The sequence below is a fragment of the Bombina bombina genome, chromosome 2 (assembly GCF_027579735.1).
Source record: "Bombina bombina isolate aBomBom1 chromosome 2, aBomBom1.pri, whole genome shotgun sequence".
NCBI lineage: Eukaryota > Metazoa > Chordata > Amphibia > Anura > Bombinatoridae > Bombina > Bombina bombina.
The window spans coordinates 999,531,307-999,548,929 of NC_069500.1; the positions used below are offsets into that span (position 1 = coordinate 999,531,307).

General features: G+C 37.3%; 1 protein-coding gene across 1 annotated transcript in view; it reads right to left on the reverse strand.

Moving 5' to 3' along the window:
• Positions 1 to 2,651: 2,651 nt before the first annotated feature.
• LRIT3 (leucine rich repeat, Ig-like and transmembrane domains 3) overlaps positions 2,652 to 17,623 on the reverse strand; it is a 74,923-nt gene continuing 59,951 nt past the window's right edge. The window contains exon 4 of the mRNA XM_053700806.1: positions 2,652 to 3,763. Within this exon, the coding sequence (XP_053556781.1) occupies positions 2,652 to 3,763 (1,112 nt within the window). The remainder of the gene's footprint in view (positions 3,764 to 17,623) is intronic.

The following is a 17,623-nucleotide window of genomic DNA, read 5'->3' on the forward strand; positions in this document are numbered from 1 at the left end:
AAGATATTTTTGGACCATTTTAGCCAGAGCTGGAAATCTGTTTATTAACTGCCCAGTACTTCAGGGGTTTGTCTGAACGAGGTACAGTGATCTCTCCTACAATAATATAAATAACAGCAATTTGTGTTGTCAGAACAGTAGTAAACAATTTTTAGTTTAGTCTCCACTCCAGTTTAAAATGAAATGGGAACATGCAGTTACCATGCCACAAGATAGCATATGGGTAGGAAGTGGAGGTATCGGTTTAAGTATCGGTGCATTTGCACGAGTACAAGTACTCATGCAAATACTTGGTATCGGTGCAACCCAAATATATATATATATATAGATATATAGATATATATAGATATATATAGATATAGATATTTTAAAATACAAAATAAAACATTTTTTTCTAAGCAAAGAAAAAATAAAGTATTTCTATTCAAAACACAATAAAAGATATTTGACTGGGAATGGCTCAAAAGTGTGTATGTATATATATTATATATATACAGTGTATGTATATATATATATATATATATATATATATATATGTGTGTGTGTGCGTATACATGTGTATTTATGTGTATATATGTATGTATGTGTGCACATACATATTTACACCTATAAACACATAAATAAACATGTATACACATATATATGCACACATACACATATTTAGACACACACACACACATATATATATATATATACTGTATACCGTATATATATATATATATATATATATTATTATTATTATTATTCTTTATTTATAAAGCGGCAACAGATTCCGCAGCGCTGCCCATGGGTACAAGGATAACAGTACAGTGGAGAAACAATACGATAAGACACAAAATTTTACAGACAAATACAGGGGGAATTGAGGGCCCTGTTCTCATGGGAACTTACAATCATTACAATCAATACAATAATTACTTTTTACGTAATCAGAAATGGTTTCATTAAAATTTAAAAAATAATATTTACATATCTGAAAAATAAATATGCTTAGCATAGAAAAAGGTTCAGTGGAGAATAAAACTAAACTACATATTCACCTAACTTTTGTGAATTTAATAGAAGATAAATAAATGGCTCAATGGTTCATTGGTAAACACAGTATGTCTGAATAAAAATATTTAAATTATAGGACCACTCAGTGTAGTAGAATTGCATAATTAACAAGTACATAATAAAAAAAGACAATGCGATAACACTTGCTCTAAATTTTAAATAAGCAGTAGATTTGTTTTCTAAAAAAATTATTTTTTCTCCCATTTTCCGGCCCCTTGTATCATGTGACAGCCATCAACCAATCACAAACTAGTATACGTATACCCTGTAAGCTTGTGCACATGATCAGTAGGACCTTGTTCCCCAGAAAGTGTAAATATAAAAAGACTGAGCAAATGACCTGTATAATAATACTAGACATGTGCTCAGCGGAAAATTAGTTTCAGTTTGTTTCGGACCTATTCTAATCAATTCGAATCTCCGAATTTGGCGAATTTGGCTGAATTTCTATTCAGAACGAATTGAAATGCACATGTCTAAATAATACTACTGTGTATTTCCTTAGCCATACAGCTCATGATTTTTCTATTCTCCATAGCCAGCTGTAGTACAAACCCCTTTATCCAAAAACCATACATAACTAGTTGTAATAAATAGTACATGCTGTACAAAGTATACTGCACACAGCATAGAAGGAAACAGTTTTCTGTATTACATTAGCAGAAATAAGGTTTAAAGACACAAAAAATAAAGCAGAATCTTCCTCCTGTCCGACAGACCAGTTTACTGAGGACTACGTTTAGGCAGCTAAGTAGGGTGACCATATTGCCACTTTAAAAATGGACACATATGAAAAATACATATGTCAGGGTTCTTATACAAAACAGGTCTTTAAACATCCCTGAAAACAGCCCTGCCACATGTATTTTTTATATGTGTCCCTTTTTAAAGCAGCAATATGGTCACCCTACAGCTAAGGCAACTTGCTGGGATAATTCATTTAGGCACCTAAAGCAACTTGTCAGGGAGCAGTGTGAAGAGTACAAGTTTCAGCTGCCAACCAACTGCAAAGACTACTATGTAGCTGAGGTATTCATGTGCAGAAATAATAATCTACTACAAAGCAGGTCTGTCAGGGGCAGGGAGGCAGCTTCTGCTTAATTTTTGTGTTCCTGAACATAATTTACTTATTACCATTGCTTCCTAACCTGCACATCATCTCAGAGGTGGTGGATCAAAATCACCCCATATTGTCAGCCCTTGTTCATGCACAATAGATTGAGGAAGAATAATATTGTGCTGTCATAACCTCCACCAGTGATGGAAGCATTGCTGGTGGCAAGCTCAAGCAAATAGGTTTCTTGCTTGTGAACCTTGTCCAACTGCAGTTAATAAATGTGTCACTAAATTAGTTTGATGTAGAATAAGTAAGGATAGAAAGTTGGTGTTGAGAACAAACTCACCTTTAGACACTTTACTTTATTTATATGTAAATACACATAAGAAAATATTAATTTAAATAATCTGCAAACAGAGGATTTAACACAGAAAATTATAAAGTTATTCTTTCCCCCACTGATAAAATAAATGAACAAACAATCTGTACTTTATCACCAGGTGGTATATTAAATATTTTATTATTTTCTTTTATTTAGTCAACAGTAGTATTCTGGTTTTGATCCTTCACTTTTAGAGGTTGCTTGAGAATCCATACTTGACCTGGAACACAAAAGAAGTCTCTCTGATTCAGTTGTATCTCTTCTCGTCCATAGATCCCCTCCAGCATTTATTGATCGTGGTCTTAAGGACAAAGTCTCAAACTTGATATATGTTTCTTTTAAAAGGTCCTCTTCACATGGAGATGATTGCTTACGTTGCAGTTTAAAAACTTTGTAAAGTAAGAAAAAGATAATAGGTAATACAACAACACAGGCCACACTGCTAGCAATAACCAAAATGGACACCTGAGAACTGTTTTCTGTGTTAAGAAGTGTGTCAGTAGAGAAGACAATGCATTGATCTTTCTTAGGCTGAGCTCCTTTTGGGCAAACACATGCCATATATTTTGTGCCGGGCTGTAAACCATCGATTGTTACTTTATTTTTGCTGGGGTCTGTACTCAACCTTAGCATCTCCTCCTCACCATATTTTGAGTACAAAACAGTTAAGGCAGAGCTGTTTGTGGAATTGAGAGTTTTCCAAGTTAATGTGACTCGATCCTCTGTCTCACTGACCACTTTCAGATTCTTTACAACACTGTTCTTCTCAGAAACAGCTATTCCATTTGGACGGGCATCTTCCCTGCCTGAATATGTTTTTTTCTTAGTTGCTGCCTGTGGTGATTGCACTTTAGGAACTTTCTTTACATCTAGAACTGTCTCTTCCTGTTTCTTTTCTGGAATTTTAAGAGTTGTGGACATGCCAACTATAGGAGCAAATGTTGTTTCCACTCTTGTTGATGCTAGCAATAATGAAGGTGGTAAGGTTGATGAAGGCTGATATGTAAACAAGGTTGTACTTGGTTTCATTATTTCTTCATTGTCTTCTCGTTGTGTGTTAGTTGTCAACTCTATACCTAGTTTTCTTCCAAAACGTACCGGAGATTCTGTTGTGGTAATAACACCTACCACTATGACTGATATTGATGCCTCTGATATCCCTGCTAAATTCTTTGCCTTGCATCGATATTCCCCCGCATCTTTGTAGGAAATACCATTTATACTTAGGATCGACCACCTCACTCCATCTGTTGGAGTCTCTTGGATCACTATTAATTTTAAAAAAAATAGGGTCAATATCTTAAAATAGAAACACATGTTCTTGTACATTTGTCTTCACAATACAAAAATAAATAATGCTTGCCAGTCTGTTTTATAGAAACTGTAAACATTCTAGAAGCACAAAAATATTATATACCCTATAAAATGTAAAAATAAATAAATCTAGGATCAAAATTAACCTATTAAACAAGTTATTGGAATATAACTTTATTAAACGAAATACAACAGTTATTCAGAACAAAATTACTTTATAGAAATACTATTCTTTTTATAAGTGCACAATCTGGTATTACAAGTAAATGGTTAAAAAGAATTACCAGAGAATGTATAGCTACAGCATATTTTTAGCGTGCCCTATACTTTCAATGGATAGAGTGTCTGTGCTAAACATCACTCAAATTGTGAGTTATGTGTTGCGCTCAAACTCAACACATAGAGCTAAAAATTGAGCGTGACTGGACCCTGAAGATAAAGTGTTAAGGCTAGAATAAAACATAAATATATGTAACTCATATAAAAAATAAAATATTACATTTACAGTATATATATATATATATATATATATATATATATATATATATATATATATATATATATATATATATACAGGGAGTGCAGAATTATTAGGCAAATTAGTATTTTGACCACATCAACCTCTTTATGCATGTTGTCTTACTCCAAGCTGTATAGGCTCGAAAGCCTACTACCAATTAAGCATATTAGGTGATGTGCATCTCTGTAATGAGAAGGGGTGTGGTCTAATGACATCAAAACCCTATATCAGGTGTGCATAATTATTAGGCAACTTCCTTTCCTTTGGCAAAATGGGTCAAAAGAAGGACTTGACAGGCTCAGAAAAGTCAAAAATAGTGAGATATCTTGCAGAGGGATGCAGCACTCTTAAAATTGCAAAGCTTCTGAAGCGTGATCATCGAACAATCAAGCGTTTCATTCAAAATAGTCAACAGGGTCGCAAGAAGCATGTGGAAAAACCGAGGCGCAAAATAACTGCCCATGAACTGAGAAAAGTCAAGCGTGCAGCTGCCAAGATGCCACTTGCCACCAGTTTGGCCATATTTCAGAGCTGCAACATCACTGGAGTGCCCAAAAGCACAAGGTGTGCAATACTCAGAGACATGGCCAAGGTAAGAAAGGCTGAAAGACGACCACCACTGAACAAGACACACAAGCTGAAATGTCAAGACTGGGCCAAGAAATATCTCAAGACTGATTTTTCTAATGTTTTATGGACTGATGAAATGAGAGTGAGTCTTGATGGGCCAGATGGATGGGCCCGTGGCTGGATTGGTAAAGGGCAGAGAACTCCAGTCCGACTCAGACGCCAGCAAGGTGGAGGTAGAGTACTGGTTTGGGCTGGTATCATCAAAGATGAGCTTGTGGGGCCTTTTCGGGTTGAGGATGGAGTCAAGCTCAACTCCCAGTCCTACTGCCAGTTTCTGGAAGACACCTTCTTCAAGCAGTGGTACAGGAAGAAGTCTGCATCCTTCAAGAAAAACATGATTTTCATGCTGGACAATGCTCCATCACACACGTCCAAGTACTCCACAGTGTGGCTGGCAAGAAAGGGTATAAAAGAAGAAAATCTAATGACATGGCCTCCTTGTTCACCTGATCTGAACCCCATTGAGAACCTGTGGTCCATCATCAAATGTGAGATTTACAAGGAGGGAAAACAGTACACCTCTCTGAACAGTGTCTGGGAGGCTGTGGTTGCTGCTGCACGCAATGTTGATGGTGAACAGATAAAAACACTGACAGAATCCATGGATGGCAGGCTTTTGAGTGTCCTTGCAAAGAAAGGTGGCTATATTGGTCACTGATTTGTTTTTGTTTTGTTTTTGAATGTCAGAAATGTATATTTGTGAATGTTGAGATGTTATATTGGTTTCACTGGTAAAAATAAATAATTGAAATGGGTATATATTTGTTTTTTGTTAAGTTGCCTAATAATTATGCACAGTAATAGTCACCTGCACACACAGATATCCCCCTAAAATAGCTATAACTAAAAACAAACTAAAAACTACTTCCAAAACTATTCAGCTTTGATATTAATTAGTTTTTTGGGTTCATTGAGAACATGGTTGTTGTTCAATAATAAAATTAATCCTCAAAAATACAACTTGCCTAATAATTCTGCACTCCCTGTATATTTGAAATAGTATTTCTATAATGTTTTATTTAAATGTAATATTTGAATTATGCAATATTCGATTGAAATAGAAACATTCGAATTGATATATTTGTATCTATTATGTATCAATTTACTAGATTCCCTACCACATGAAATATTGAACTTCTGAATAGTATTTGCTAAATAGAATGTTAAATTTCGAAATTTCAAATGTGGACATTCGATCGAATTATAAACATTCAAATTCAAAAGTGACATTCGAAAACTGTAAATAGCATTCAATTATAGCATTTTTAAGAATATTCATTTGGATTTGTAATTCGAATTTCGGTAATAACATTCATTCTAACATTTGAATTCGGAAATGTACACATTCGCCCATTCCTAGCGGGAGCTGCCAGTACACAAGATGGCCACAAATAGGAATTGGGGGGAGGGTAAGAGAGCTCTTTGGGGGGGATCGTGGAGATTGGGGGGGAACCTACACTGCAGAAACTATTAATATATATTTAAAAAATGATTTTAAAAGAAGGCTTTTATTTTAGTACTAGAACAGTTAAGGGTCATTACAAATGCAATTTTAGTAATTGTATTGCTTGCTCATATGCACGTATAGGTTCATCTTTTCAGTCCAGAACTTCAAATAGAGTATATGAACATGAGTGTTGTAGTACCTGTCGCAATACCTATGTAGTCTATTTAATTGAATGTGTAGATTGTAAACTTCAATACACAGGATGTACAACTAGGGAGGCCAGGACACGTATCAGGGAACACTTAAATGATATTAAAAATGGTATTGAGTGTTCAGACCTGGCACGCCACTTTGCATAAATAAAAAGAGAGAAGCGCTCAACCTGGGAACGAACAAAAGCATAATAGCTTGCTCTATGGCTAGTTACCACCCAAGAAGCAGCCTCTTTTTGCTCAACATGTGCCTTTCACAGAGAAGAACTTTCCTGAAGCATATCAGTCTGATCCTGACTTCACAGTACAGTCCAGCCCCGAAATACCAGGAAATCCCTCTCTGAACGAGAGAAACAGCAAAACCCCAGATGTACGTTTCGGCCTATTGTGGGCCTCGTCAGTGAGGTGCAGCCATATCCCTCTAGGCACACTGAGCAACGGGCCCATGTCTGGATTCCCACATCACACTTAGGGAGACTTCCCAAAATGTCATTTTTGCATAAATAAAAAGAGAGAAACGTACGTCTGGGGTTTTGCTGTTTCTCTCGTTCAGAGAGGGATTGCCTGGTATTTCGGGGCTGGACTGTACTGTGAAGTCCGGATCAGACTGATATGCTTCAGGAAAGTTCTTCTCTGTGAAAGGCACATGTTGAGCAAAAAGAGGCTGCTTCTTGGGTGGTAACTAGCCATAGAGCAAGCTATTATGCTATTGTTTGTTCCCAGGTTGAACACTTCTCTCTTTTTATTTATGCAAATTATGACACTTAGGGAAGTCTCCCTAAGTGTGATGCAGTAATCCAGACGTGGACCCATTGCTCAGTGGGCCTAGAGGGATATGGCTGCACCTCACTGACAAGGCCCACAATAGACCGAAACGTACGTCTGGGGTTTTGCTGTTTCTCTCGCTCAGAGAGGGATTGCCTAGTATTTCTGGGCTGGACTGTACTGTGAAGTCCGGATCAGACTGATATGCTTCAGGAAAGTTCTTCTCTGTGAAAGGCACATGTTGAGCAAAAAGAGGCTGCTTCTTGGGTGGTAACTAGCCATAGAGCAAGCTATTATGCTATTGTATGTTCCCAGGTTGAACACTTCTCTCTTTTTATTTATGCAAATTATGACACTTAGGGAAGTCTCCCTAAGTGTGATGCGGTAATCCAGACGTGGACCCGTTGCTCAGTGTGCCTAGAGGGATATGGCTGCACCTCACTGACGAGGCCCACAATAGGCCAAAACGTACGTCTGGGGTTTTGCTGTTTCTCTCGTTCAGAGAGAGATTGCCTGGTATTTCGGGGCTGGACTGTACTGTGAAGTCAGGATCAGACTGACATGCTTCAGGAAAGTTCTTCTCTGTGAAAGGCACATGTTGAGCAAAAAGAGGCTACTTCGTGGGTGGTAACTAGCCATAGAGCAAGCTATTATGCTATTGTTTGTTCCCAGGTTGAACACTTCTCTCTTTTTATTCTGGCACGCCACTTTATTCACTGCCATAATCAAAATGTCTCTTCCTTGAGTTGGCAGGTTATTGAGATAGTGCGTCCCAAACAAAGTGGAGGTGATAGGAATATCCGGCTTCTTTACAGGGAAACTTTCTGGATTTTCCAGTTACAAACAAGGAGGCCACGGGGACTGAATATCGAGGGGGATGTAATCAATTTTTGGAAGCGCAATTAATGTGCAGGCCCTGATATGTTGGTCCCCGTGGGATGTCCCTGTTGAACTAGCTTTCCATACCCCTGTTTGGTGACACACACATTCTCTCTCTCACCTATACTACATGACTAGCAACCCTATAGATATTCTCATTTCTCTTAGAGACACAAATGTAATAATGGTTATCATTTATATTTTATATTGATCTTTTTATAATAAAGTAAAGGTCATTCAGTCCTATATACCTTTAGATTTAAATCCTAATTAGGTCTGTTAGAACCAATATAGTCATTGACATTATTATTATCAATTTTTTATTTATTTGTCATGAACAATCCTCAGACTGTCCAATCTGACTAGTTAAGGGTTTATAAGGTACAATTGTACAATTTCAAATACCATTATTTAGTATTCTAAATATAACACATAAGTTGGTTATAGTTTAATAAAGAATGTTCAAAGTTAATTCGGTGAGTTACTGGTATAGCTGGAATTCTAAAATGTTATTATAGTAAAACTAAACATAACTGCTATACCTTAAACTTTAAACAATTACGCATAACCAATATAGCTAGCAGTATGTGTTAAACCTCCACACCAGCAGTAATTAGTGCAATTAAGAAGCAATGAATAGCTATTCAGTATTGTCCATAGCCAATCAGGCAAGATTATATTTAAAGAAGGCAGCTAGAGCATTTTATTATGTCTATGAGTAAGGCCAGGGGGCTGAAAAGTTTAAGACAGGTTCATATGGATTAGCTGAATCCTTATTTTGCGCTGTTAAAGTATTTTAACCTTGTGTATTCTAAAATAATAAATTAACATTTTTTACTATTTATGGGCGCTTTTTGTTTGACTCGCTGGTGTTCCTTGGACTGCTTTTATTTTAGTACTGGCAGACTTTCTGCCAGTACTTTTAATTGTGAGGTGGGGGAGGGAAGAGAGCTGTTTGAGGGGGGTCAAGGAAGGAATCAGGTGGTGGGATATGTCAGGAGGGAGGCTGATCTCTACACTAAAGCTAAAATTAACCCTACAAGCTACCTAATTAACCCCATAACTGCTGGGCATAATACACGTGTGGTGCGCAGCGGCATTTAGCAGCCTTCTAATTACCAAAAAACAATGCCAAAGCCATGTATGTCTGCTATTTCTAAACAAAGGGGATCCCAGAGAAGCATTTACAACCATTTTTACCATAATTGCACACACTGTTTGTAAATAATTTCAGTGAGGATCCTAAAGTTTGTGAAAAAGTTTGTGAAAAAGTAAACTTTTTTTTATTTGATCGCATTTGGCGTTGAAATGGTGGCATGAAATATGCCAAAAAGGGCCTAGATCAATACTTTGGGTTGTCTACTAAAAAAAATATATACATGTCAAGGGATTCCAGACAGATATCAGTGTTCCAATGTAACTATCGCTAATTTTGAAAAAAAGCAAAGAACATGTAAACATTGGGTATCTCTAAACTCAGGACAAAATTTAGAAACTATTTAGCATGGGTCTTTTTTGGTGGTTGTAGATGTGTAACAGATTTTGGGGGTCAAAGTTAGAAAAAGTGTGGGTTTTTTTTCCATTTTTTCATCATATTTTTTTTTTTATAGTAAATTATAAGACATGATGAAAATATTAGTATTTTCAGAAAGTCCATTTAATTTGATATTTTTGTTCACTTTGTGTTGTTTTGGTGCATAATCCTGTTAAAGAAAGAGAGGAGGAAGGGGAAATACCTTCCATCTTTTAATACATCTATATTAGTCATTCACCAAGACTAGAATAATCACTATTTTTGTTTATGACAGGAAGTTTCATATTTTACCATTTTAAAGTTGACCCAAAATAAAGAAAACACTGGTTAACTGGTTTAGAGAAGAACTGGAAAATAGCAGAGGCACAAGAGCAGTCCATCACCAAAAGTATATTCTAAAGATGGCATCCTGCAGCAAAGAACCAATCAGCAACATAAGCCATCAGAGCTGTCAGGGTATGTTGAGAAAAGATTATTTTGAATGGACATATAAAGCAAATCAAAAGCAGGACTTTTAAAACAAGGCCATCGTTTGTTTTTTTATGTCCTGGTTAAGTATAATTCCATATTTGCATGAGTAAGGGGTTTACCCTGAAACATTTCTGTTGTTGGGCCTGTTCTCTCCAATAAATCATTGAAGCTTTCAAGAGTGCTGCTGATTTTTTTTGTATGTATGCGTTGGGCAGTGGCTCCTTTCAGCATGAAATATGAAGACTGATTCTTCTGCTGGGCCAGTGCAGTTAAAAATCATTCCCCTGTGAAGTGTATTTGTATGTACAACATTTTCCAATCCATACACTTTTATGTATGCTTTGTGGTTCGGTTACTATTGACCTCACTAATATTATGTTTTTAAGCTAATCTCATTATTTTGAGTAGTATAGAGTTTGTTTTTTTACAGACCATGCAAATTACTGTCATCTCAGATACCAAATTGTATCTTCAGTTACATGCAAACATGGATGGAACATCTATAAAAGTATTTTAGTACTTGCATCAACACGCATTGCTAGTTTCAATACACACTATCTATGTCAAGTTTAGATTTAACATACCTAGTTCACAAATAAAGAATCTAGAGCTTTATAATGCCTGTGGATGCTGTTTTCCTCTTTACAGTTATCTTTTATATGTGTGTTTTATTTTTTATTAAACAGGGTGTTTCTGATGCAAGGTTTTTCCTCAGCCCTCCTGTGCTTCAAGGACAAAGCAGAGGCTGCAAACCAGGATTCACAAACTCATTGCTAGTGTAGTGTTAGGTTTAATTGTAACTTAGGTTAGGATTTATTTTACTGGTAATTTTGTAATTATTTTAACTAGGTAGCTATTAAATAGTTATTAACTATTTAATAGCTATTGTACCTGGTTAAAATAAATACAAAGTTGCCTGTAAAATAAATATTTATCCTAATATAGCTACAATATAATTATTATTTATATTGTAGCTATATTAGGGTTTATTTTGCAGGTAAGTATTTAGCTTTAAATAGGAATAATTTATTTAATAAGAAATAATTTATTTTGTTAGATTAAAATTATATTTAATTTAGGGGGGTGTTAGGGTTAGGGTTAGACTTAGCTTTAGGGGTTAATACATTTATTAGAGTAGCGGTGAGGTCCGGTTGGCAGATTAGGGGTTAATAATTGTAGGTAAGGTAGCGGCGAAGTTGGGGGGGGCAGATTAGGGGTTAATAAATATTATGTAGGGGTCGGCGGTGTTAGGGGCAGCAGATTAGGGGTACATAGGGATAATGTAGGTTGCGGCGGTGTGCGGTCGGCAGATTAGGGGTTAAAAAAATTTTATTAGAGTGGCTGCGATGTGGGGGGACCTCGGTTTAGGGGTGCATAGGTAGTTTATGGGTGTTAGTGTACTTTAGAGCACAGTAGTTAAGAGCTTTATGAACCGGCATTCGCCCAGAAAGCTCTTAACTCCTGGCTTTTCTCTGCTGCTGGAGTTTTGTCTTTAGATTTCTAACGCTCACTTCAGCCAAGACTCTAACTACCAGCGTTAGGAGAAATAAAAAACAGAGGGGTGCCTCATGTGTCGTATAGTCTGATTGAAGACATAAGAAAAAGCAACAGAATAGCCAAATGAGTACTCACATACTCCACGAGCACACTCATGTGCTGGTAGGGGCAGGCTGTAGATTTAGATGGGTGTGACAGCTCACCCGTTCAAGGATACTTCCAATACTGTAGTTCTGCAACAGGTGTAAAACAAACAGAGAGCACTATATGTGCAGACCATTAAGGATGATACATAAAAATGTGCTTTATAGTATAAAGTGGGTACTCACATACTCCCAAAGCACACCAATGTGCTGGTAGATACAGGCTGCAGATTCAGGCAGGTGTGGCAGCTCACCCAAACAAACGATCTTTTGGTATTGATGCAGTGAAAACAAAGGCAGGTTTAATGCTTCTCAGTAGCTGTGCATCCTGATGAAACGGTTTGCCAACCGAGAAACGCGTTGCAATCATTGGGGCCAACTGGGTGACCCTGTAATCCACTTTGTATAACAACCCTGGTGTTGTTTTTAAATTTTTGTTTTTAATAAATATTTGCAAATTTTTACTTTTGGAGTGGATCTCATTTCCTACCGTCTGCCTGCAATCACTACTAAGTGCACAGCTACTGAGAAGCATTAAACCTGCCTTTGTTTTCACTGCATCAATACCAAAAGATCGTTTGTTTGGGCGAGCTGCCACACCTGCCTGAATCTGCAGCCTGTATCTACCAGCACATTGGTGTGCTTTGGGAGTATGTGAGTACCCACTTTATACTATAAAGCACATTTTTATGTATCATCCTTAATGGTCTGCACATATAGTGCTCTCTGTTTGTTTTACACCTGTTGCAGAACTACAGTATTGGAAGTATCCTTGAACGGGTGAGCTGTCACACCCATCTAAATCTACAGCCTGCCCCTACCAGCACATGAGTGTGCTCGTGGAGTATGTGAGTACTCATTTGGCTATTCTGTTGCTTTTTCTTATGTCTTCAATCAGACTATACCACACATGAGGCGCCCCTCTGTTTTTTATTTCTCCTAGTTCTTGCCTGGATCATCCGGTTGAGAGGAGGCAGCCACCGCTCAGCTATCAACTTATTTGTAAAAAGAGACATTTTCTTTCCTGTATACTCCAAAAGGGATTTATATAACTTTATATTGATATATTGTTCACCTCATAAGATAACATTAGTTTGTTTAAGTTTTAAATTGTCTTTAAGGGTTATCAATAACTACCATCTGAATTGTATACCATTCTGCGCCCCCTCCACTGTGATTTTATCATGTATTAAATACCAGCGTTAGAAAGATCCCATTGAAAAGATAGGCTACGCAATTGGCGTAGGGGGATCTGCAGTATGGAAAAGTCGTGGCTTAAAAGTGAGCGTTAGACCCTTTCCTGACTGACTCTAAATACCAGAGGGCGGTAAAAACCAGCGTTAGGACCCCCTAACGCTGGTTGTGACGGCTAACGCAGAACTCTAAATCTAGTCGTTTGTTTTCAGTGCTCACCTGGGCCATGGCACCATCTGGAGGTCTTGAGGGATACAAGAAGTTTGGTTCCCTCTGGAGGGGAGGTTATCACCCAATATTCTGGTACTACAAGCGTTTCTTAGAGCACTTCAGACCATGGTCCCTTCTCAGCCAAGACCCATCTCCATTTCTGATCAGACATAATTTCAGTGGTTGCTTAAATTAACTGTCAAGAGGGGACTCACATGCAAGAAGTGTCTCTCATCCTGTTATGAATAGAGAAGGAAAGCTTTTCTCTTTCATCTTCATATTCAAGGAGTGAACAATTGGAAAGCAGACTCCTTTAATCTGTTCAGTCAGGAGAATGGGTTCCTCATCAAGACATATTCACCAGGTTATTCTAAACTGGGTTCTTCCATGTATAGATCTATTTGTGTACAAGTTGAATCACAACTTCAAGCATATTGTGCCAGATATAGAGACTTCATTGTTCTATGATAGATGCCTCAGCTTGTCCCTGAATATTTCATTTAGCGTTCCTGTTTTCCCAATTTGTTCTTCTTTCAACATTTGATGCAAGACTCAAACAGGATTCAGCTTCAGTAATTCTCATAACTCTGGCATGGGCCTGCAGAAATTGGTATGCAGATTTAATTCAGATGCCTTATCTTCCTACTTGGACCATACCCCTAAGGAAGAATGTTCTGTCTCAAAGACCTCTGTTTCACCTGGATCTTAACTTGCTGAATTTGATGGTATGAAGGTTAAATGTTTAGACCTCAAGATCAGGAGTTTTTCAGACTCAGATTTCTATCATTTATCTTAACATCTGGAAAGCTTACTTTCTTTGGTGTTCTTCTTGAGGCTTTTTCTTGGAAATACTTTAAAACTCCCAGAATACTTAATTTCCTCCAGGTTGGACTAGATTTGGGGCTATCGGCTAGTTGTCTAAAAATTCATCCTGTTGTTAGACCAATTTCTCCTCCTTGGAATTTGAATTTAGTTCTCTCCGTTCTGCAAGGTGCTGCTTTTGAACCTATGCTTATTTTAGACCTTAAATGGTTGTGCTGAAAGTTTTTTTTTCTTCTAGCCATTTCTTTAGCTAGAAGATTTTCTGAATGATCAGCCCTATCTTGTGATCCTCCATTTCTGACTTTTCACGTAGATAAAGTGGTCTTTTGGACAAAATATGATTTTCTTCCGAAGGTGGTAACTTCAGAAAATATTAGTCAGGAAATAGTTGTTCCTTCTTTGTGTCCAAAGCCTTCTAATACAAAGGAAAGATTACTTCACAACCTAGGTGTTGTCAGAGCTTTAAAATTCTATATTCAGACTACTAAGGACTTTACTCTGGTCAGAAAGCTACGGCAGCGCCCCTGGCATCCTGGCTTAAGCAAATTATTCGTAAGACTAACTTGTTTGCTGTTAAACAGCCACCAAAAAGAATACCTGCACATTCTACAGGATCATTATCTACTTCTGGGGCTTTCAAGGATGATGCCTCCTTGGAAAAGATTTCCAAGGCGGCAACTTGGTTTTCCCTTCACAATTTTTTGAAATTTTATAATTTTTACATTAATGCTTCTTCTGATGCAGCTATTGGCAGGAAAGTCTTTCGGGCCACAGTGTCCAACAAATAGGAACTGCCTACTTTTTGTCCAACCGGTCCTTAACATGAACTCGCAGCTTGGACTCCAAGCTTGAATATATTGTGTCCCACATGTTATGATGCTATGGACTCTCATCGGCTAAGAAAGAAAACAGAATTTATACTTACCAATAAATTTATTTCCTTTGGGCTGATGAGAGTCCATAGCCCCCACCCTATTTTTATATATGGGCGACAGTTCTCATTTGCACCTCATTACCCTGATTTCTGTCTTTCCTGCCTTTTTTTGGTCTCTCTCCTCTGCTCAGTGGGAGGAACTAAAGCTCTGTGAGGGTTCTTGACCTCCTTCTGATTGTCTGGAATATATCCTACATGTAATTAAGCGATGGACTGTAATCAGCCCGAAGGAAATAAATTTATCATTAAGTATACATTATGGGAGGTTTTAATGGGCAAAATAGCTGAAATAACTTTTGGGCAAGACCCTATCAAATGCCCTTTTTAGGGCAATTTTTAGAGTAGGCATTTTAGATAGGCTTTTTTGGGGAGTGGGGGTTACTTTTATTGTAGACTAAGGTTGTTGATATTTTTAGAAAAAGAGCTAAATCGCTTTTGGGCAAATCCCTACAAAAAGTCCTTCTAAGGGCTATTGCTACAGTAACAGTTAGTGTTATCATAGGGTTTTAATTTTGGGGTGCTTTTTTAAAAGGAATATTAGCTATAGGATAGGCATAACGGGGGGTTTATTTTTGGTAGTGCTTTTTTTTGTAATGTGTTTTTTTATTTTTTGTAATGATAGTGTTTGTTATTTTGTGTAACTAATGGGGTTTTAGGTTAGGGGTCTTGGGATGTTAGCTGTTATGTAGTTAAGTAGTGTAAGCCTAGTTTGCGTTGGAAGGTTGTGGAGGTTTAGGAGTTAATAGGTTGGGGGGTGTTTGCAGTGCGGGTTGTGGTGGTGTTGGGGTTTAATAGGTTAGGGTGTGTTTGCATTGGGGATTTGTGGCTGTATAGGGGTTAATAGGTTAGGAAGTTTATTGCGGTGGGCTATTGGCGGAATATCGGTTAAGTAGTGTAGGGTTAGTTTGCAGTGGTAGGTTATGTCGGTTTAGTGGTGCCTTGGTATATTTATTAAGCTTGGTGCTATATATTTAAAAAGGATCCTTTACTTTACATCGCCAATGTCGGTCCCATTGCGATGTATAGTTAACCAGCCTCTTAGTGATGCTGCCTTTAAACAGTAATATCTGCACTTGAATATTTAGTCAGCATTCTTGACATTTAATTAGATTCCTTTTGAATAGATTGCCTCCTCACAGCACTTTCAATCATCGGGGCCTTAGTTATAGTCTGCTGTGGGAATCTTCAATACGTAACCTGCTATAGCCTCATCTGCTGCTTAAGAGCCTAATTTGCCAGCTGACTCCAGTAAACAGCAATTCCAGAGCCAATTCTACCACTACCAGAAATGTTTGGTGGGGATAGACAGCAGTTCTGTGCTTTCATTACAGCCTGTGAAATATTGTTTTCAGTGAAGCCTGGGATTTATTCTACAAACTATGTTAAAGTGCATTTTTGACAGTAAGAGCTGGTACATCAGAAAGTGTGCATATAAAAATTTGATAATAGAAGTAAATTTGTAAGTCTTATAAAACTAAATGCTCTATCTGAATCATTAATCTCCATTTCTGATCCGACATAATTTCAGTGGTTGCTTAAATTAACTGTCAAGGGAGGACTCACATGCAAGAAGTGTCTCTCACCCTGTTATGAATAGAGAAGGAAAGCTGTTCTCTTTCATCTTCATATTCAAGGAGTGAACAATTGGAAAGCAGACTCCTTTAATCTGTTCAGTCAGGAGAATGGGTTCCTCATCAAGACATATTCACCAGGTTATTCTAAACTGGGTTCTTCCATGTATAGATCTATTTGTGTACAAGTTGAATCACAACTTCAAGCATATTGTGCCAGATATAGAGACTTCATTGTTCTATGATAGATGCCTCAGTTTGCCCCTGAATATTTCATTTAGCGTTCCTATTTTCCCAATTTGTTCTTCTTTCAACATTCAATGCAAGAATCAAACAGGATTCAGCTTCAGTAATTCTCATAGCTCTGGCATGGGCCTGCAGAAATTGGTATGCAGATTTAATTCAGATGCCTTATCTTCCTACTTGGACCATACCCCTAAGGAAGAATGTTCTGTCTCAAAGACCTCTGTTTCACCTGGATCTTAACTTGCTGAATTTGATGATATGAAGGTTAAATGTTTAGACCTCAAGATCAGGAGTTTTTCAGACTCAGATTTCTATAATTTATCTTAACATCTGGTAAGCTTACTTTCTGTGGTGTTCTTCTTGAGGTTTTTTCTTGGAAATACTTTAGATTTGGGGCTATCGGCTAGTTGTCTAAAAATTAGACCTCAAGATCAGGAGTTTTTCAGACTCAGATTTCTATCATTTATCTTAACATCTGGAAAGCTTACTTTCTTTGGTGTTCTTCTTGAGGCTTTTTCTTGGAAATACTTTAAAACTCCCAGAATACTTAATTTCCTCCAGGTTGGACTAGATTTGGGGCTATCGGCTAGTTGTCTAAAAATTCATCCTGTTGTTAGACCAATTTCTCCTCCTTGGAATTTGAATTTAGTTCTCTCGGTTCTGCAAGGTGCTGCTTTTGAACCTATGCTTATTTTAGACCTTAAATGGTTGTGCTGAAAGTTTTTTTTTCTTCTAGCCA